The sequence below is a fragment of the Mustela putorius genome, unplaced genomic scaffold, assembly GCF_011764305.1.
Source record: "Mustela putorius furo isolate JIRA1106 unplaced genomic scaffold, ASM1176430v1.1 tig00537291_pilon_pilon_pilon, whole genome shotgun sequence".
Taxonomy (NCBI): Eukaryota; Metazoa; Chordata; class Mammalia; order Carnivora; family Mustelidae; genus Mustela; species Mustela putorius.
The window spans coordinates 862,527-884,279 of NW_025422429.1; the positions used below are offsets into that span (position 1 = coordinate 862,527).

General features: G+C 45.1%; 1 protein-coding gene across 6 annotated transcripts in view; it reads right to left on the reverse strand.

Annotated features, from left to right (window-relative positions):
- The window catches only part of STAMBPL1 (STAM binding protein like 1), a 49,206-nt gene that overhangs the window by 19,111 nt on the left and 8,342 nt on the right, over positions 1 to 21,753 (reverse strand). For all 6 annotated transcript variants that reach the window (XM_013050129.2, XM_004780771.3, XM_004780770.3 and 3 more), the window contains exon 2: positions 3,837 to 3,919. In XM_013050129.2, coding sequence (XP_012905583.1) covers positions 3,837 to 3,866 — 30 coding nt within the window. In that variant the 5' untranslated portion in view covers positions 3,867 to 3,919. The remainder of the gene's footprint in view (positions 1 to 3,836; positions 3,920 to 21,753) is intronic.

Below are 21,753 nucleotides of genomic sequence, written 5' to 3' on the forward strand. Positions count from 1 at the left end.
TCAGTGATGTTAAGGCATACATTTGTATTTTATTCATGAAAATAGCATCTGTACACATTTGGGGAAAAAACAGAACGTATGCATTCAGGATAACTGTTCTGTGATTCAGCGGAAAGGTCAGTGCTTCGGAAAGGCAAAAATGTCAACTTCTTTTTCTTGTTAAAGGCCGTAGAGCAAATATTTGGGGCTTTGTAGGCCCTAGAGTCCCCACCACAACTACTTAAGCTCTGCTGAGGGACAAACGGCCACACACAACATGTAAGCAAAGGATCCTGGTTCTGTTTTAAAAACAAGTGTGTGACTTTGGCGCTCACACCCCCGTCTGCTGACCCCAGCTCTAGATCACTGCATCTCCAAGCCCACTCTATGTACCAGCACTGCCAGAATCAACTGGGAGTTTCTTCAAAGTACAGTCCCCAGGTGCCTAGGTGGCTGAGTGGGCTAAGCGTCTGCTTCTACCTCAGGTCATGGTCCCAGGTCCTGGGATGGAGCCCCAAGACCAGCTTCCTGCTCAGCGGGGAGGCTGCTTCTCCCTCTGCCCCTCCCCCTGCTCCTGATTTCTCTCTCTTTCTCTCTCTCTCTAAGTAAATAAGTAAAACCTTTAACAAAGTGTTTTTAAGAAAAAAATAAAAATTCCCCATGTCCTTCATGCTATTTGTTATGCTCCAAAAATAAGTGAAACCATATGATAGTTGACTCTCTCTGCTTGACTGATTTCACTCAGCATAATCTCCTCCAGTCCCGTCCATGTTGCTACAAAAGTTGGGTATTCAGCGTAACAAATAGCATGGAGGACATGGGAAGTTAGAGAGAAGGGAGTTGGGGGAAATTGGAAGGGGAGGTGAACCATAAGAGACTATGGACTCTGAAAAACAATCTGAGGGTTTTGAAGGGGTGGGGGGTCGGAGGTCGGGGTACCAGGTGGTGGGTGTTATAGAGGGCCCAGATTGCATGGAGCACTGGGTGTGGTGCAAAAATAGTGAATACTGTTATGCTGAAAATAAAAAATAAATTAAAAAAAATAAAGTACATTTCTTAATTAAAAAAACAAATTCCCAACAGGCCTCCCCTGGCATCGACAGATTAGAGGCGGGCTTGAAGAACCCAGGGTTGAATATATGTTCCCCGAGGCACTGCCGCGTGCTGCCTGTTTGGGAAACGCTGCCTTAGACCCCTCTAGCATCCTTTGATCAATAGGAATGGAATTAGCCCAGAGCAAATTTAGCTCCCAGAACTGCCTCTGTCAGTCAAGGGCAGCGCCTTCCATTAAAAGGTCTGTAGAAACTTAAAAAAGAAATCCAGGTGGAATGGATTTTAGTCTGGCCAGGAAGGATGGATTCAAGCCATCAGGACAGGCTACAGAGTTCCATGCCTGGGGAGGGGGCCACCGTGGTGGTAATTCTGTAGCAGACAGAACCCTAGAGACCTGGAATTATTTTTTTGTTTTCTTCTTTTTTGTTTTTTTAAGATTTTATTTATTTATTTGAGAGAGCCGACGGCGGGGCTTGATCCCAGGACCCTGCAGTCATGACCAGCTCCATCCCAGGACCCTGAAATCATAACCTGAGCCGAAGGCAGATGCTGAACCCAATGAGCCACCCAGGCACCCTGATTCTTGTTTCTAAAGGGGAAATCTACAACCAGCCACAGAGGCATAAACCTGTTCTCCTCCCTGTTTCCTTCTCCCCGAGGAGGCTGGGGTCCTCAGGGCCTGGGCTTCCTAGCCCGGAAGTCTCCAGCGATCCCTCCCGCGACAAGGTGGCAAGTTCAGTTTAGAGCGGAAGGGATAAGGAGACTTGCGAGTCTCCTGGAGTCTGTCTCCAGGGCCAAGTGATAAAGAATAAAGCAGACACTGGATTTTCGACCTCGGCGTCTTCAATCAGTTCTCACTGGGTCCAGAATCGTGAGAAGAGGGAGGTGTGACCGCACACAACACCCAGCCCCGCCTCCAGGACCTCACCTTACCTGAAGGCACACTTCCTTCTAGCCAGACCCTGCTGGGCTGCTCCTACAGTTTTCGAAAAGACTTTCTAATTTCTGAGAAGCTGCTGGAGGCTTCCCCTCCTCAGAAGCAGGAATGGAAGCTTGCGGCGTCTCAGCCTCAGGCCTGAGCGGGGGCGTCTCGTCCAAGGGAGAAGCCCGGCACGTGGCAGCCACGCCACGCGCACCTGTTGCTCCCAGCAGCACCCGGGGAAAATGCTGCTATTCGACGACAGATAAAGGAGCCAATAGCATCAAAAAATGAGGAGAAAAAAAAAAAAAAAACTATGGAAATTAGCCCATTTTCCAAAGAGGGTTTCCAGGTTCCTACACGTGCAAAAGTAATTGGTCCACTCTTTATTACTAAACAGTCTGCACTGAATTATAATTATTTGTATGCAGTGTCCATGTTCCCTCAGGATGTAGCATATTCCTTGCAGCACAGACAATAATCAATACATTTACCAAATAAAGGAGGAAGAAGGAAACAGGTGCATTGTGATTATAACTAGATTTTACTTGGACGTGAAAATAAGATTTATTTTTCCTCTGTTGAACGGTCCTATCCTTTCCAAACTCAAAATTGATCTCAGAATAAATGAGGAAAGAGCTTCCTGTCTTCATCGATCTATCAAGTCGGGTTTGTGATATCTTACAAAATACAAAATATCACAATGAAAAAGCCACAGTGTTCATTTGACACTGTCATGTCTACTAACATTTTAGTTGTGGCTAACACGTAAGACATGGAAAACACGTAAGACACTCCAAGATCCCCCCCACAGCGCCCCGACAGCATGGGGTCTGAAAACAAAGAAGTTCCTACAGTTCTCCACTCCTCATCGTCTCAAAGCAACCAAGCCTCTGTGAAGGACGTTCCTGGCAAAGAGGACGTGGGCCATAACCTATTTCAGAGCAAGAACCAGGCCCTCCATTTCTTTCTTTCTTTGTTTTTTTTAAGATTTACTTATTTGACAGAGAGAGAGCAAGCACAAACAGGGGGAGTGGGAGAGAGAGAAGCAGACTCCCTGCTGAGCAGCGACCCCCCCCCCCCATGCAGGGCTCGACCCCAGGACCCTGGGATCATGACCTGAGCCGAAGGCAGATGCTTAACCACTGAGCCACCTGGATACCCCCTCCATTTCTCTATGATCTGGGGCTAAAGCTTTGCACGGGCAGGTGCTGGCTATCAGAGAAGGCTAATGATCATAACAGCTTCCCCTGATCAAGCCCCCATGATTGGCTGCGAACCGTAAAAATATTGTTCCCAATGGTTGTAATGTGCAAAGTAGAAAAACGGGGCCATGGAGGTTACATAATGTGCCTACATTCTCACCCTGAGAATGATCTGGGACACACAATATGTCCCTGTGATCCCAGGGCTCCTGTCACCCCTCCTAAGGTGTAGGAGGCTAGAGAAGGGAGAATGAGAGTTTTGAGCGTGCGGACCTTTGCACTGGATCCCAGAGCAACATGGACCTGTTGTATGTAGAATGTCTCCCTTGGTCGTTCCCACACCAGAGAAGCTTCCAGGTATTCTCCTTGAAGAAGTGGAGGCACAAAGGATGAAGTCTCTGCTTACGAAGTCGATTCTCAAGTGCCCCTCCCCCACCCTCTTGGAATCTAACCAGAGAGATTAAAATTTCTCACTTTTGTGGACAAAAAGAATTATTTTTAGTTCCAGTGAAGAGGGCTTTATTAGTCACTTCCTCATAGGAGGGGACCGCACAGATGGATAAGAAGCGACAAGTGCTCAACTTCGTGAAGGGAGGGTGACTCATTTCCCATGTGATATGTTTCTGTTCTTCTTTTCGGGTTTTCAGGCCGCGTGGAAGGTATGGGTTGGCGCTACCTACCAGAGAATTCACAGTAAACGGCTGATCCATCTTGTCCTGTCCGCAGAATGAAGGGGTTCACGGTCTCTTCTCAATCACTTCATCTGTTTCAAAGACAGAAAGCAGAGCTATGGTTATTATTTATTATTATTCTTATTTATTTATTTATTTATTTATTTTTAGAGAATCTGAGTCTCAAATCTCAAACCCCGGGTTATTTCTGGCTCAGAATATAAACACTTCAAATCGACTTACATAACCTGAGTTTTTAGAGAGACTTTGGAAATCTCCCGAAAAAAACAAAACGGCAGGTGGCTCGGTTTCCTTGAAAGCAGACCTTTGAAAACGGGGGTGGGACGAGACTTCGTGATTGCCTAGTGCGCAGTGTGTCTTCTGGGGGTTTTCTTACTCAGAACTCCACGCAGGGTTGTTAAGTGGGTTTACTTTGTTCTTGTGGTGAAAAGCTTGGACGCTGGGGCGGTGGCCTCCTATGTTGGGTGGAGTCCGTCTGGGCCTAAGCTAAGCTCTTCTAGTTGTGGAAGGCAGAATTGTAAGACAGCTCTCGGACTCCTGCTCCTCAGTCTCCATGCTCCCTTTGAGTGTGCAGGAGACCTATAACTGACTTCTAATCCACAGAACACAACAGAGGTGAGGGAATACTTCTCCCATGTTCACGTTATGTCACGTAGCAAGGATGAAGAGGTCTGTAGATAGATAAAGACGTCTGACCAGCCGGCAATGAATCAATCCAAAGAAAGATGATCCTGGGTGGGCCTGGACTAATCAGGTGAGACCTTTCAAAGATTGAGACAGTCTCCCACTGGCCTGGAAGACTCAGCTGCCATAAATAACCACAGCTGCAGGGACAAGAATTCTGCTGGAAATCACGTCAGTTTGGAAGAGCAGCCCGAGCCTCAGATGAGTCCCTAACCCAGGGCAGCACCTCCCTTGCTGCCCTGTGAGCTCCTGAGCAGAGGAGCTGGGTTATGCTGTGCCCAGACACCAAACCCGCAAAACTCGGAGGTAATAAGTGTATGGCCTCTAAGGCCATGACGCTTGTGGTGACTTGTAAAGCAGCACAAGAAAACAGGTGTGTCAGCTATGAGACTTTACGTACATTATATGGCCTTTTGTGGACAAGTGTTGTTGGGGGAAATAATGTGACCTATGTCATATCAATGCGATAAGGATGAGATGAGTTAGCAGAGGAAGTGCTTGGTATAGTTCCTAGCACAGTCAAGACTACAGAAGTGTCCGCTCTTACGATGGTCTTTAGTTTACGTTGTAGAACCTGAGGCTCGGAGTTACGTGAATGTGCTGGGTTCAAACAGTCCCTGCACGAACATTCTCTCCTCTCTGACACTACTTGGGCTCCCACTCCATGACACCACTTCCCACTTCTAAATTTATTTTGGCTGTTTACTCCACAGATCATTTATGTGTTGCTGGACACAACTTCTCTTCAGTTCCTTACTCATGACGGGGGGGCGGGGGGGGTTAACCTACATTCATTCATTCTGATCATAGCATTCTGTGATTCTAGAAATCTCACCCATTGACCATTCAATCCTTCCGGCTTTTTTTCTGGCCTGAATCCATGCCCAAGAAACCCTCCACAGAAGGTCACATGGCATCCTTCATCCTCTCTAGTGATTCCTGGAGTAGACAGGAAGTTGGGTTTTTTTGTTGGTTTTTTTTTGTTTGTTTTTTTAAGATTTTATTGACTTATCTGACAGAAACCACAAGCAGGCAGAGAGGCAGGCAGAAGGAGAGGGGGAAGCAGGCCTCCCACTGAGCAGAGAGCCCAACGCGGGGCTGGATCCCAGGACCCCGAGACCACAACTCGAGCTGAAGGCAGAAGCTCAACCCACTGAGCCACCCAGGGACCCCTAGACAGGGAGATTTAAGCTTGTCGCCTGCAGGAATGGCCGAGAAAGTAACGACCTGGGTGGGGGGGGGCACACAGTCACAGTGTAGCTTAAAACCTTAGTTAATTCTGGTATTCTGGTATCTCAGAATGCAGGCAACATTATTTGGGGGAATTACAAGTCCTTGGTAAGAAGAAATAAACCAGGGAAAGGAAAGAAGAGAAAAGAAGGAAGGAAGAGAGAGAGGGAGGAAGGAGGGAAGGAAGGAAGAGAAAGAAAGACATTAAAACAGTTAAAGAGACAGAACAAAAAGGCTTATGGGAAATTTGGGGCTGGGTAGGGGGAAGGGAGGGAAGGAGACAATGAAACACTAGTTAGTCATTGACTAGGGTCTTGCAGAAGCCTAGAGCTATTTTTTAGGGGTTGCTCAGATCCTTACATGGAGAACAAACAATTTTAAAAAATTAAAAACATTGCAACAGTGCTTCTTAAACTTTACTGTATCTAAAAGTTATGCCAGCCTGGGGCTTATTTAAAATGCAGATTCCTAGAACTCACCCACAGGGCTTCTGTATCCAGCCGTTGTGAGCCCACCAAGCAGCACTGATGGTTAGGACACGGCCTGGGGAAATCTGACATGTGAGGTTTCCAAATAATACTTGCAGGGACGCTGTCTTTGGGGACGCATCAAGCAAGGCCCCTCGCTGCAAGCGAAGGCACCCACTCTTGAATTCATAATAAAATGGGAATATCACAGATTTCCAGGAGGGCCTGGGAAATGGGGATTGGAGGCTATGTAATCCCCCCAAATCACTCAGCAGCACTGGTGTGAGTGGAAGGGGGTCCCCCAGCTTCCAGCACAGCCACCAGCTGCCGTGTCTTGTTTGATGTCACCAGTTTCTAGTTCAAAGTATGAGATGGAGTTCTGTGGCTGGCGGAGCCCAGGTCACATGCCCACAGCCAGGCACCGGAAAATGCAAATGCCCAGCACTTGACACTTCCACGGGAGGCAGTGGGATGGGCCCAGTGAGAGAAGGTTCCTGGTGGCCAGGCCCAGGTGCCCAAAAACAATGACCAGCGGGCACAAGACTCAAACCAAATTTTCTGTAATGATCTTCTGAATGTACAAAATGCATAATTCAATAGATCTTGAACATGGGCTTTTATTTATTTAAAGATTTTATTTATTTATTTGTCAGAGAGAGAGAGAGGACGAGCAGGCAAAGTGGCAGGTAGAAGCAGAGAAAGAAGCAGGCTCCCCCCTGAGCAAGGACCCCGATGCGGGACTCGATCCCAGGACCCTGGGATCATGACCTCAGCAGAAGGCAGTGGCTTAACCGACTGAGCCACCCAGGTTTCCCGAACATGGGCTTTTATTACCTTGCCATAGATGCAAACCCATCACTATTAACGCCCACACATAAACTTACCTATAATTCACCAATAGAAACTGACTCCCTCAAATGTAAGATGAAAGAAGTTTATAGATGGGTCAGTCAACTCATTTCTTTGGACCATGCACTCCTCAGAGGGAGCGGTCTTGTCTGAATTTTTTTTTTAACCACTAATCCTAGCATCTATTATTTCCAACACAATCTGTTACCCAAGTCAACATAGCCAGTGACGTTCTCTAGACCAGTAGCTGTCCAGCTGTGTGGCAGGATCCCCAAGACCCCAGTGAGGGGTGTGCAAGGTCAGCATTATTTTCATACTATCCCTCAGATGTTATTTGCTCCTTTACCATCTATCTGTCACGGTTCTGCAGCAGAGACGTCCAGAGGGGGGATGGCTTATTTGCATATCCCTGTCAATGTCGTTTCAGTTTTTAATACAATAAATATAAATCCATAAAGACCATACAGGCAAAGCTTGTGAATATCCTTCGTAATTTTTAAGAGGGCAAAGGGGTCCCAAGTCCAAGACGTTTGAAAAACACTGCTTTAGGGGTGGCTGGGTGGCTCAGTGGGTTAAGCCTCTGCCTTCAATTCAGGTCATGATCTCAGGGTCCTGGGATCGAGCCCCGCATCGGGCTCTCTGCTCAGTGGGGAGCACTGAGCCTGCTTCCTCCTCTCTCTCTGCCAGCCTCTCTGCCTACTCTCTGTCTGTCAAATAAATAAATAAAATCTTGAAAACAAATGCTTATTGAAAAACACTGCTCTAGACCAACCATGCAAACAAAACAAAACAAAACCTCGCCATGTAACTTCAATCTAAACACCAAAAGTGTGGTCCAGAAGAATCTAAAAGGAAAAAGTACATGTTGAGTGTCACCCTCCGTTGGTGCTACTGCGGTCCTACTAAAATAATTTTAAAAACTGAGGGCAGGGGCTGCTGGGTGGCTCAGTCGGCAAAGTGTCCGACCGTTGACTTAGGTTTCGGTCGTGATCACAGGGCCGTGGAATCGAGTCGGGCTCTGTGCTCGGCTCTGATCCCCCCTCCCTCGGCCCTTCTCCTCTCTAAAATAAATATATAAATCTTAAAAAAAGACAAAGAAAACTGAGGGCACCGTGGGAGGTGCCTGACATAGACCCTGAGACCCAGAAAAGCAAATGCCACAGACTGCCAGTATTTGAGATATCCACTCTTTTTCTCAAAGAAAAATACAATTGTTAGCTACTATATAGTGGCCCCAGTAAAAACCTACATTTTTCCAGCCTGCCTTGGCCTTAGATATGGCCATGTCCCCAGGCCCTGCCAGGGAGTGTGAGCAGAAGTACTGTGATCAAAGTCTGGATCCTGCCCCTAGAGAAAGGGAGCCAGCCTCCCCCACCCACTGGGGCCCTTCCTGCCCGCTGACGCTGCCACGCAGGTGCACGAGCACAGGAGCCCAAGGCACGGCAAAGCAAGAAGAGAGAGGAAGCCCTCCAGGCTGCTGCTCATGCTCAGACCGGGACAGAGACAAAGGTCTGTCTTGTGCAATACCGTGTTCTGTTTAGGCATCTGGACGTGCATCCCGACAAATGCCATAGTTTAACCTAGAAAGGGTGATGCAGCGCAGCCCGAGGGAGACCGTGACCGACACCAGTAAGGACACAGGTATCCTCCATCAGGGGGATCACGTCCTCCATCACATCCCCAACAGCCGGCTTGGCTGCCTCCATGCCTTTGCAGGCAGTGGCAGAAACACCCTCCTCCCTCCTGTGACCTCACAACTCACCCAAATCCTGCCCAGCCGGGGAGAGCCTGCATACTTCTTTAGACTTCAAACTTCTTTAGATATTAAGCTCCAGCCCCGAAGACAACATTTGACTGTTATAAATGCTTAATTTTGTTGTTACATAAAACTTTAAAAATTCTAAGTTAGTTATCAATATTTTAAAAATGGGGAGATTTCATATAAAAATTCAGGTTTTAGCTTCTCCTTAAAAAAAAAAAAACAACACAGAGGATCTGGCACCACTGGGCCCAGTACTTGGGACATTTGTTTTTATCGTCTATCGTGAGTTTAGAACAGTACCTGCTACATGTACATATTTGTTGTGTGAATGAGGAAGCAGTTCCCTTAAAGTCTAGAATATACTCTCCACCACATTCCCAGACATATAACAAAAATTTGGTAAATTTTTGGATCTAAATCTGTGCTAAAATATGTCCCCCAAGCACCTGGGTGGCTCAATCATTAAGCGGCTGCCTTTGGCTCAGGTCGTGATCCTGGGGACCTGGGATCGAGACCTACATGGGGCTCCCTGCTCAGGGGGAAGCATGCTTCTCTCTCTCACTTCCCCCGCTTGTGTTTACTCTCTCCTTGTGTCTCTCTCTGTCAAATAAATAAATAAAATCTTTATAAAAAAAAATATGTCCCCCAAATGCACCAGCCTTCAAGAATTTACAGGTAGCTCATTTAATTCTCTTAACACACATCTGTTCATTAATTCAGTCACATATTCGTTCAACAATCATCAACTGGACATCTAGGATATACCAGGCATTTTTCCAGGCATGCATGAACAAAACTGGCAAAGATTCCTGCCCCTTGTAGAGTTTATATTCTCATTGGAAGAGACAGGTAAACAATAAACATTTTAAATACATTGTATAATAAGTTAGAAGGTAATATGTGCTTTTGAAAAAAGAAAAAGAGCAAAGGGAAGGAGAAGCTCTGTGGAGGGGGTAAGCTGGGCAGCAGATGACAATATGAAACGGAATTTTCACAGTAGGTCTTATCTGAAGCCAAAAATGAAGCAAGGACTTGTAGGAGATGAGGGAAAGGAGAGAGATGGTGCAAAGGCCCTGAGGCAGAAGCATCACGTGCTTGAGAAAGAGCAAGGCAGCTGGCTGGAGTGGCCGGCCAGCCTGATGCTGGCCGCACCACGTTCTTCTGCTCCTCACCTGTCAGCAAGGATTGTAGGAAGCAGGCCAATAATGACTTTAGGTGCTAAAGATAAGATAAACACTGGAATATGGAGGATCAGAAATAAACAGCAGAGAATGTCTAAGGCAGAAGGGAAGTACTCGGCATCATGCACCAGTAACACCTAAGTTCCCTTTGGAAGTGGGGGCTCCAGGGGCACAGAGCAAAGGCAGCCTCTGTGGCCGGCCTGGCTGGGGGTCCCGGCTGCATCGTCCTCTTGCCACTCATCCTTCCTGGGCCCTCCCATTCTCACCTTCTTCACGCACAACTGGGCTCATCACTTCGGAGGGGCCCACAACCAGTTGCCAACATTCACCAGGAAGGCCCGATTCAATCCCAACGTGCTCCCTAGCCTCCCTCCACCCCGGGGTGGGGGCACATTTCTGTGACTTCGTAAATCTGAACCACAGGCCACAGATACATTTTAAAGTGAAGCAGGCCCCTTGAGAATTCTTTCTGTTTTAGAGCCCCCTGTCTTCTTGCCCAGATCTCCAGGCCCTTTTCCTCACTGTAGCCTCCAAGGACACACCATTTCCCTCTTCCCATGACTTTTTAAAGAAGTTGAGGGGGAGTATCTGACTTCTGTGAATCTGGGCATGCAAGGGATTGGGGAACTGGTAAAAAACATATATACTGGGGTGCCTGGGTGGCTCAGTGGGTTAAAGCCTCTGCCTTTGGCTCAGGTCATGATCCCAGGGTCCTGGGGTTGAGTCCTGCATCAGGTTCTCTGCTCGGCAGGGAGCCTGCTTCCCTCTCTCTCTCTGCCTGCCTCTCTGCCTGCTTGTGATCTCTGTCTGTCAAATAAATAAATAAAATCTTTAAAAAAAACCAAAACCTATATATTCACTGAACACATGGAGGCCAACTCCTATCCCTGCTGCCCAGCTAAGGGGGACCTCCTGGAACCAAGGAAACAATTCCCAACCACGCCCAGGGCGGATGGGACAGAAAGCGGGTCTCACTTAGAAGTGGCCTGGGAGGGGGCAGGACCCTTTCCTACCTGATGCCTCACAGCTCTGAGTTTGTGAGAGTTTATTCTCTCTCTGTGCCCACAGATTTACAGCCTAGGAGCAGAATTTCTTTTGAATTTGGGGTCCCAATGGGATGTCTCCCAATCTCAATTTCCCCCTCCCCCACCCCTGCAAGGCAGTGTGAAAGCAGCTCTACTGATGCTGCCTTTGCTTTAAAAACCAGCTGCTGGGGGTCTGGGGGACTCAGCCGGTGAAGCATCTCCCTTTGGCTCTGGCCATGATCTCAGGGTCCCCGGATCAAGTCCCACATCCGGATCCCTGCTCCGTGGCGAGCCTGCTTCTTTCTCCGCTCTTCACCCAGCTTATGCTCTCTCGCTCTCTCAAATAAAGAAATAATCTAAAAATAAGTAAATAACTGAAAATAAAAACCAGCCGCAGATAATGCCAAGAATGAAGGAGAAAATATCTTGCCTAGCACAGTGTTTATCTCATGACCTTTTACTTGAATGCCTTTAACTTTCCTTTTCTTTCTTTTTTTCCTTTTTTAGGGGGGAGGGCTTTTTTTGTGGCTAAGCTCAGAATTCTGATCCACTTCCATGCACACAACCGTATTTTCCCGAATACCGGGGGTGTCTACCGGACAGTGAGCAGCCCCCTCCGGGAGCCAGCCAGCAGAAGAGGCAGCGAGGTGAGCTCCGGGGCGTGTCCTTTGCTGGAGGGCCCTGGCACAGACCAACCGGAAAAGCAGGAGCGCCCTGCCAGCAGGGGAGAGAGGCTGGGAGCACCTCGAGCCACCTCCCAGGGTCTCACTTCTAATTGGCCAACCAGCAGCCTTTCTGGCCCCCGCTGGGTTAGAGTTCATGTTTTTCAGGAACCACACGACAGGGTGCAATTTACTGTGGCGGAGAGAAATAAAGGAAGTGCTCCTAAGCGAGGCTGTGAGCTGCTGCGTCAGCATCTGATTTAGATAAAAGGTGGTACAGGGTCATTCTCACGCCTCAAAGGACAGGGGCAGAGAGAGGAGTCTCCCAAGTCACTCTCTTGGCGGGTTGGAACCGGCTTTAGAAAGGAAATGACCGAGATCCACACGCGCTGTTCACTTTAATAAAAGATTTAAAAATTCAGGCAGTAAAACCAAAGATTACTTTCTCTTATCCTCCTTGGTTAGTATCTGCAAATCAGAAATATGCTGATACATTGTCTTTACAAAAGGCTGATACATTTAAAAAATAAAAAAGGCTGATACAGGTCTTCACAAATAAGAGGACACCTTATTTGTTCTAAAACACGGAGAAGATGAATATGAAATCTGATAAGAATATTAGAAATTGCTTTATTGCATTTTCCCCCTGTATTTGTTAAGTTCCCTATGGGAGTACCTACCAGATGTCAGGTGCTCCTCTCTTACCCCTAGAGGGATAGTCCAGATTAAACACACAACAGTGTGGTTTAGATTAGATCAATCAGCAAGAATGCAGTTGCTACAGGAAAAGTGATTAAATAAATTACGGCTCCAATACATGTTTTACATTACTTCAAGATAAGTCTAGGCTACATTGAAAGCTATCAAGTCTCACTTTGGTCATAAAGTAATTATGTCTCATAACATAATATGATTTTGATCCTGACATCAGAAGGAAGGGGCGGGGACCTTTAGCACCCACAGCTTGGGCTTTGGGGCCATATACACCAGTAGGAGAACCCAGTTTCCACCATTTATTAGCTGGAATTGCTATGACATCTTTTTTTTTTTTTTAAGATTGTATTTATTCAAGGGATGGCACAAGCAGGTGGGGAGAGGCAGAGGGAGAGGGAGAAGCAAACTCCCCGCTGAGCAGGAAGCCCAAAGAGGGACTCGATTCCAGGACTCTGGGCTCGTGACCTGAGCCGAAGGCAGCCACTTAACCGACTGAGCCACCCGGGAGCCCCTATGACATCTTACATAACCTTTTCTGTGTACTTTATCTTCCTCTATTAAATGTGGGAAAAGAACAGCCTTCTAGAAGAACTCAGCTGAGCTTAAATATTTGAGAAATATATACATTAAGGTAAAACATAAGGTAATAAACAGAAGTTCTATTACAGAACATCAGCTGTTGAGCTGCTGAGTTTTACCCTACAACTATCCTCCTCTGAACTGTCACCACATAAGATGTAAGCGTCATTGTTTGAGACACTCCCAGGATTCTGTGAGATATTGCCTAAGTGATACGGGGTTACTCTGGCAACATAATGAACTCTTCAGCTTTGTAATTCCAATGGCAAAAGTAGTGAGTCTGCATCACTAAAATAATAATAACACAATTTTGTAAATTTAACCACTTTCGAATATCTTCTCTGATTAAAATATAATTACTGTTTAACTCTTTCTTGATGAGTCAACCTTATTTCAGTGTACCTGCCCACAGCAATGCTTTCCTATTTCTCATTTGCTCTTGTCTAGAAAATCAACTAAAAAAGAACTGCTTTACCAAACTTCTGTCTGACTTCGGTCTTTCTGTCCTTTTAGTTTTAGATCACTGATGAATAGTTTACATTTATTTGTAAAATTAAAGTGGAGACTAGACATGGGTCTCAAGGACACGAATCTTTTTTTTCCCCCCCTTCCAATGTCTTCTATATGAGTAAGGTAAGTTCTGGGCAGGTGAGGATTACTGTCGCACTATACATCACCTTTAATATAGCAAAAAAAGCTATCATTATCATAATAAGAACTATGAACAGGAAGCTTTCCTTCCCTGGGTAACTGGAAGAAAGCACTAACCCTCACCAAAGCCCGAACAGATAGAGGGCATTTGAGCCTAGGGATCAGACATGCAAACTCCAGGGTCAGACCACCTGGGTTCATATTCTGACTCCAACCATTAAATGTAGGGTCACAGCTTCTGCAGCTGCAAAGTGGGGTTGAGACAGTAAGAAAGGAAAAAGCTCTTAATAACCGTCAAACAGAGAGCACGATGCTTGGTGCTAAAGAACGACCACACCGTTACCTACATGTTACAGATGCGGCATCAAGAGCCCAGAACAGGTAAGCAACTGAGCAAGTGGTGGGGCGGGGACTCAGGACTAGGTGCACAGGATCCCTGAGTTCAAGGTCAAGCAGCATGCCGTAGTCGATGGTGAAAATCAGGGCAAGGTCAGATTCTTGGGGCTTGGATAAGGATGGTAGGATTTACTGCAGAAATGAAAACTCATGCCTTTGAAATAATGTAAGCCACACATAGAGATGGGGGTGGCTGGTGGTGTGGAGAGTTGGGGGAACTGGGGAGAAACTTCTAACTACAGATCGGATTGTTTTAATGGTTCCTGGAATATTAGGGTTTTCTGCTTTCTCCTGGAGTCTGTTTTAGTAGCTAAAGTTTTCTATTTTTTTTTTCCCCATTTCATCTGTTTGTCAAATGCAGATAGTCAGTGTTCTCTTTGGGTGTCTTGGGGTGCCTGGGTGTCTCAGTCGGTTAGGTGTCGGACTTCTGGTTTTGGCTCAGGTCCTGATCTCAAGGTTGTGAGTTTGAACCCCATGTTGTGCTCCATGCTCAGCTCGGAGTCTGTTTTAGATTCTCTTCTTCTCCCTCTGCCCCCTCCTTCTGCCTGTCCCCCTCCCCCTCCTCCCTGCTTTCTCAAATAAGTAAATAAATAAAATCATTTCAAAATAATTAATTAATTATTTAATTGGTTGGTGATTATAGCTCCCTTTTCTTTCCTAATATAAATTATTTGTGAGTTTTCCTCTTTCTTTCTGGATTAACATTGTCAGAAATTTCGCTACTTCATCGATGATTTCCAAAGAATCACCTTCTGGGTTGGTTTATCTTTGCAATCTTATTTGATTAATTTCTGTTCTTATTTTTATTATTTCATTACTTTCACCATTTTTAGAATTAAGATACCACTTCATTTCTAGTTTCCTGAGGTTTGTTCCTTGTTTTCTACAGTTTATGATTTTTCTGCATGTGTATTTAAGCAGAGAAAAGAGAGAAATGAAATTTTACTTTGGCATTACAAATACCTGATTCATAATCTTCTCTCTGCCAAAAAAAGAAAAGGGCATTCATTCCCTTCACTTGTTTTCTAGTCTGTCGACTGACCACCTGGAATATGGAGTTGAGATATTCAGACACATAATTATTCTACCAAGACACAGTTCAATTCAGAATATGTGCTGGTTTTTAATTTAAGTTCTAAATTGTGGTATTCAAAAGGCATTTCACGTGCTCATAAATGTGCTAATTTCAGATTCTGTTTTTTTTTCCTCTTAATGAGATGATCCAATTAATATGCATCATAAAACACTTAGAAAATGAATCTGGGTGTCGGGGAAAAATCCACATTTTTACACAATTAATTTGTCATCTTAAATCCGTATGAGCACATTAATTTTGTTATTCTGCTGTTGAGGTACTAAAATTTCCTGGAAATTATCCCTACAAAAAATAAGCCCTCCAAAAATAAATAAATAAATAAAAATAAGCCGTCACTAAGTTTTAATGAATCCTTTAACATGCTTCCTTTTTTTTTTTTTCCTGCAATAAGCCTGCAACAAAATACTATCCAGGAGTTATCTAATTCGATGAAGCATAATGAGTCAGAATAAATTTTTTAAATAACCTCATTTTCTTGCCTGCCAGTCGCCTGAAGCTCGGAGCTATAAGGTCAGTCCTTGGGCATTACGAATCCATTTTATTTAATTTTCCTAAGTTTCCTAAGGACAGTCCGTGACCAGGATGAATCGAGCCTGGCACTTCTACTCAAAAGCAAAGGCTGTCCTTGAATATTTCTTGACAAGCATTTCTCTGACATTCCCTGACCACAGGAATTTTAAGTGTTCCACACGTTCCTGTGGATAGCAGCAATCACATTTTCGGTTTTGTTCTAGACAGTCTCTTCGGTGCAGTAGACCAAAGCAAAATCGGCTGTGTCCTTCCATAGCCATGCCTGGTGGTCCATTTTAAAATGTTTAAGGAGCCCCTCATGCTGCCAATGTGGTTAGCAAGCACCCAGCTGGCTGCTGGGCCTGTGGGCTCACCACTCACTCACTTCCTAGTTTCCGGCCTTGTCGCCAACATCCTCTACCCTGATGGGAAGTTTCCCCTGAGTGTGGTTCCTGGGCCACCTGCACTGTAATTCCTTGGTAGAGAAGGAGAGTGTCTGTCACAAGAAAACAGATTTCCGGATGCCACCCAGTCAGATTTCCTGAGGAGACTGCCCCACAAATCTCTATTTTTATCAAGCAGCCTAAGAGATGCACAAGAAAACCTAAGGTTAACTACATCAGATTAAACTGCTGTAAAATGGCTACAAACACCCTCCTAAAAACCTGGCCTTCATCAGCTGCCTATTCCCTACTGCAGACCGAGCGTCTCCTCTGTGATGTGGAGGTGTCTGTCCCCCCATACCTTTCCTCACCCTGCTCTCAACTATTAATTTTCTGTCTTTTCCGTTAACGTATCTTTATCTCATGAGACATGTTTTTTCATGACTCAAACTGACACTGCATTCGAGCATTCGCACTGTGTCTTCAAATGTCTTCCATCCCCTTCTGCGAGGACACCCAACTGTGCTTTCTCACATCTTTCATACAAATAGTGCTGGCTCCAAGTAAATCCAGCCTTTCATGTATTTGTACAACATTATTTATTCGCTGATAGGCTGTGCTAGGAGTTGAAGTTACAACAGTGACTAAAGAGACTGATCATATCTGATCTTAGGACATGAACAATCTGCTAGGGGCAGGGTGAGGCAGAGGCGTGTGGGAACTGCTACAAAGACAAAATACAGGAAAAATAGACAGTTCTGCTTGCTTCCCCCCCACCCCAAAGATGCCTCAGACACAATAGTGTGTCTTCCTCTGTGCAGGGGGAGGCAGTATTTTGCTCCATTATTATTATTTTTTTTTTAAAGATTTTATTTATTTACTTGACAGAGAGAAATCACAAGTAGGCAGAGAGGCAGGCAGAGAGAGAGAGAGAGAGAGGAGGAAGCAGGCTCCCTGCTGAGCAGAGAGCCCGATGCGGGACTCGATCCCAGGACCCTGAGATCATGACCTGAGCCGAAGGCAGCGGCTTAACCACTGAGCCACCCAGGCGCCCGCTCCATTATTATTGATGTCAACTTTGATCTCTTGTTTGAATCAAGTCTGTCAGCCTTCTTCCCTGTAAAGATACTATTTTTTCCTTTGTAATTACATAGTGTCTTGTAGGGAATTACTTAGAGAACCTGCAAATACACCTTGGCACACTAATTGTAGCATCCAAGATGATTCTTGCCTTAACAATGATTACTCTGGCATCTGAAAATAGTGAATTTTCTATTTCCATCCTCCCTTCGACATTTCTTAGTTTAGGTGGCATTTTTGGTTGAACATTGTTTAGTTTTTGTACAAAATGCTTTAATCTCAGCCTGTTAAATGGTTCCATCTCTTCTTTATTGTATCCGGATTTTTCATCGTTTTTAAAAAAGATTTTGTCTTTTTGACAGAGACAGAGACAGCATGAGCAGTGGAGAGGAGGCAGAGGGAGAGGGGGAAGCAGACTCCCCCACTGAGCAAGAATCCTAATGAGTGACTTGATCCTAGGACCCTGAAATCGTGACCCAAGCTGAAGGCAGACACTCAACTGACTGAGCCACCAAATTCACGAATGCCCAAAAAACTCCAAAAAATGTGTTTATCAATATTTTCCTTCAGTAATTTTATGGCTGGATATTTCTGCATAAATAGACCAATAGCCTTTGACCTGTGTGGAATTAGTTTTTGTAAAGAGTAAGACAAGGCTACAGTTTTCTTTTACCACTAGGTGAAATGGCCCTGAATCTCCTTGATCACACTTAGCTTCTTATTTAAATTGCAACTCTGCCCCCTAAGGTGATCTGCCCAAACTAGGCACTTAGTACTTAGGTATTAAATTAAAGTATTCTTGGGGTGCCTGGGTGTCTCGGTGGGTTAAGCCTCTGCCTTCGGCTCAGGTCATGATCCCAGGGTCTCTGCTCAGCGGGGAGCCTTCTTCCCCCCTCACCACCTGCCTCTCTGCCTACTTGTTATCTCTCTCTCTGTCAAATAAATAAATAAAATCTCAAAAAATTAAAATAAATTAAAGTAGTCTCTGCCAGTTATACTTCAATAAGCTGAAAGAAACAAAAGTCTAGCAGCAATGGATAAAGTCATAGAGAACAGGAACTGGCACCCCATGGGATGGTAGGCAACCATGGATGCGGAACCCCAGATCTGGACTGAGCAGTGAAAGGATTGGAGAAGGATAAATGGTTTACTGAGGGAGATTCTGAGGAGAAGACGTAGACCTTGGAAGGTAAGTGAACACACCGAGGCATGGGAGCACAAGCAGGCAAAGATATGATCCGTTCTGGCACTGACAGGAATGGCAGACGGCCGGTGCTTCTGACTTGCAAAGAGGAAACTTCTCCCTCACCTCAACGAACGGCATCAACATCTAATCAATTGCAAAACACCTGGCAAGACCTGGAAATAGACCCCTTGGGTCTGCACCTGAAGTCCACAGTTAGTCTGCCACCGCACATACACACACGTGCACACACACACACGTGCACACACAGATGTGCACACACGTGTGCACACACACACGTGCACGCATGCATGCACGCTCATGGAGAAACGTCAGACTCACCCAAAGGGAGGGAGTTTCCATAAAACAAATGGCTATTGCATGGGCACCTGGGGGTCTCGGTCGTTAAGCATCGGCCTTCACCTCAGGTCATGATCTCAGGGTCCTGGAATCTGAACCCCACAAATGGCTCCCTGCTCAGCAGGAAGCCTGCCTGCTTCTCCCTCTCCCATTCCCCCTGCTTGTGTTCCCTCTCGCTGTCAAATAAATAAGTCTTTCAAAAAAAAACCAAGAAAACAGCAACTGGCTATTGCTCTTACAAAGTGTCAAGATGATGAAAGACAGAAACACTGAGGAATGGTTTCAAATTAAAAGAGAACACAGAGACAAGACCACAAGATGCCAGGCACGATCCTGGACCATTCGGACTCGGAGGAAATGTGAGTAAGAGCTGTGCATTAAATAGCAGCAGTGGGACAGTATTACTTTCCAGATTTTGAGAACTACTGTGATTATGGAAGCTGTGAATATTGGGGGAAGGGGGAAAAGGATATACAGAAAACCATGTACTATTTTTGCAATTTCTCCAAAGTCTGACATAATTTTATTTATTTATTTATTTATTTATTTTCAATAAATAAATGTTATTGGGATGCCTGGGTGGTGAAGTCAGTTAAGCACCTGCCATCGACCTAGGTCATGATCTCAGGGTCCTGGGATCGAGCCCCACATCTGGCTCCCTGCTCAGCAGGAAGCCTGCTTCTCCCTCTCCCAGTCCCCTTGCTTTGTGTGCTCTCTCTTTCTGACAAATAAATAAATAAAATCTTAGAAAAAAATAAAAATAAACTCTGACATTATTTTAAAGCATTGTTTTTAATGCTCAATTAGTACCTTAAAAATCCCTCAGAAAGGAAAAAAACAACAAAAGGAAGAGTCTCCATCCCTTGCAACAGTTATAACATCAGTTGCTTCTAAAGCGTAGGGAGCATTTGCAGAAAAATAAGAAAGAGAGTTCAATAAAAATAAGCAAATGGAATAAACAAATCACAAGAGGAATATAAAGGACTAAGTAATGTGAAAAAACCACACATCTGAACAAGGTATCTTCATTTATTGGATTGAAGAAAGTTTATATGATTGATACTAAATGATAATGAGGATTGGAAGAAAAATTGTCATTTTTTAAATAATATGCATTCCTGTTAACCAAGCAATTCCGTAACTAAGATTTCCCCTTGGGCCAAATAATGTCACACACACACACACACACACACACACTCCTCTCTCTCTTTCTCTCTCTCATATCTCAGCATGGTTTAAAAATATGAAAATTTACGGGGCGCCTGGGTGGCTCAGTGGGTTAGGCCGCTGCCTTCAGCTCAGGTCATGATCTCAGGGTCCTGGGATCGAGTCCCGCATCGGGCTCTCTGCTCAGCAGGGAGCCTGCTTCCTCCTCTCTCTCTCTGCCTGCCTCTCTGCCTGCTTGTGATTTCTCTCTGTCAAATAAATAATAAATAAATAATAATAAATAATAAATAAATAATAATAAATAATAATAATAAATAAATCTTAAAAAAAAAAATAAAGTTGCTGACTTTCTAAAAAAAATACATATATATGAAAATTTAGGACGTAAAAATAGCCATCAAAAGGGTGTTACTTAAAATAAAGACTATCTCTAGTTGATGAAACCATTAGAAAGGGCTTACATCTACATACACCACCCCAAGAAGATGTCCAAGATCTAGCATTATTAAGTGGGAAAAAAACAACTGCAGTAGAGTAGCATACAAAGCATGACTCCGTCCTTGTGACACTCACACTTATGCAGTTGATGTAAACCAACATTTGCAAGAAAAAAGTCTGAACAACACATACACTGAATTTCTCCCAGCTGTTCTCTCGAGGACAGGATCATGAAGGTCTTTCACGTTCCATTCATTCATTTCTGTACAGTTTGTTCCTGGGAGGTATCCCTTCATAACCTGACAAGTTAGACTTTCATGATACCTATCAATGTTGAGTAGCTAGCTCCAGATTTTAACCCTCGCCCTGCCAGGTTCCAGATGTGCAAATTTTGGTAAATTACTCTCTGAATCTGTTCCTCCGGTCCAAACAGAGCTTCATTGTGTCCTTCTTCGTGCACAATATTTCTAAGGTAGTGGATAACTGTAGTAGTTACTCAGAGGCCTTCTAAATCCAGAGGAGCTGGTCTGGCCTGATGGCGGAGCTGGGGGAACTCAGGGTTACACACATCACACGGAGCTGCTGCAAAGAGGAGGGAACTGGCTACAGACCTCCAGAAACCCAGAGAACCTGCTGCATAAACCTTTAGTGTCAGTTCTACCAAGTTCAAGACCCTAAGCGCCCCCCCCCCTTACTCCCTTCTGCCTTTATGGTGACAAACCAGTTGGCTTGGCCCATCTCTCCGTTAACCCTCTGTTTTCAGACCAGACGCTGTGTGTCGGGATCGTGCGTGTCACACTTGTCTGCATCAGGTTAGCCCCCTGCTCAACAAGACACACTGGTAACCTCGTGCCTACCAGAAGAGGTCTAAACACCTTTCCTTGGAGGCACTCGAGGGCCAGAGATGTGCTGACCCCTTTTCTTGGGCACAAAGAGACTTTGTATTCCGTTGCCCCCCAGTGTCTGTTTCCCCCCTACTTCCCTCTTTGATCAAACCCTCTCTGCTCCATGCCAACACCTGACACTCAGGACGTGTGAAGCTCCTTCTAGACACGCCCATCAATCCCACCGTCTTCTGATTCCATCGTCCAAAATTAGTAAGAAAACAAAACACAGGATATAGTGCCATTATAAAAACTCCAAGACGGCCTTCCTGTATCTGTTATTACTTAAAACTAGAAACACAAATCTGAATATGAAATCAGAACTAACTCTTTGGGTTTCTTTTCTCTCCAAGTGTGGTTTACTTACCATCTGCACATCAGAATCCTCTGCAAAGGTGGTTAAAATGAAGGCTCCCCGACCCCACCCATATTTCCTGAATTATAAGTTGGGGGCTGGAGGCCTTTGGTTTGGGGAGACCGGTTGGAGACGCCTCCCCCAGTTCTCACTCTAAATCTTTCAGTAACCTTATACTTGGCAACAGAAAAATGACCTTTATGCCATAAGAACGGGATACCCATCTACATGTCTGCAAACCTGTATTTT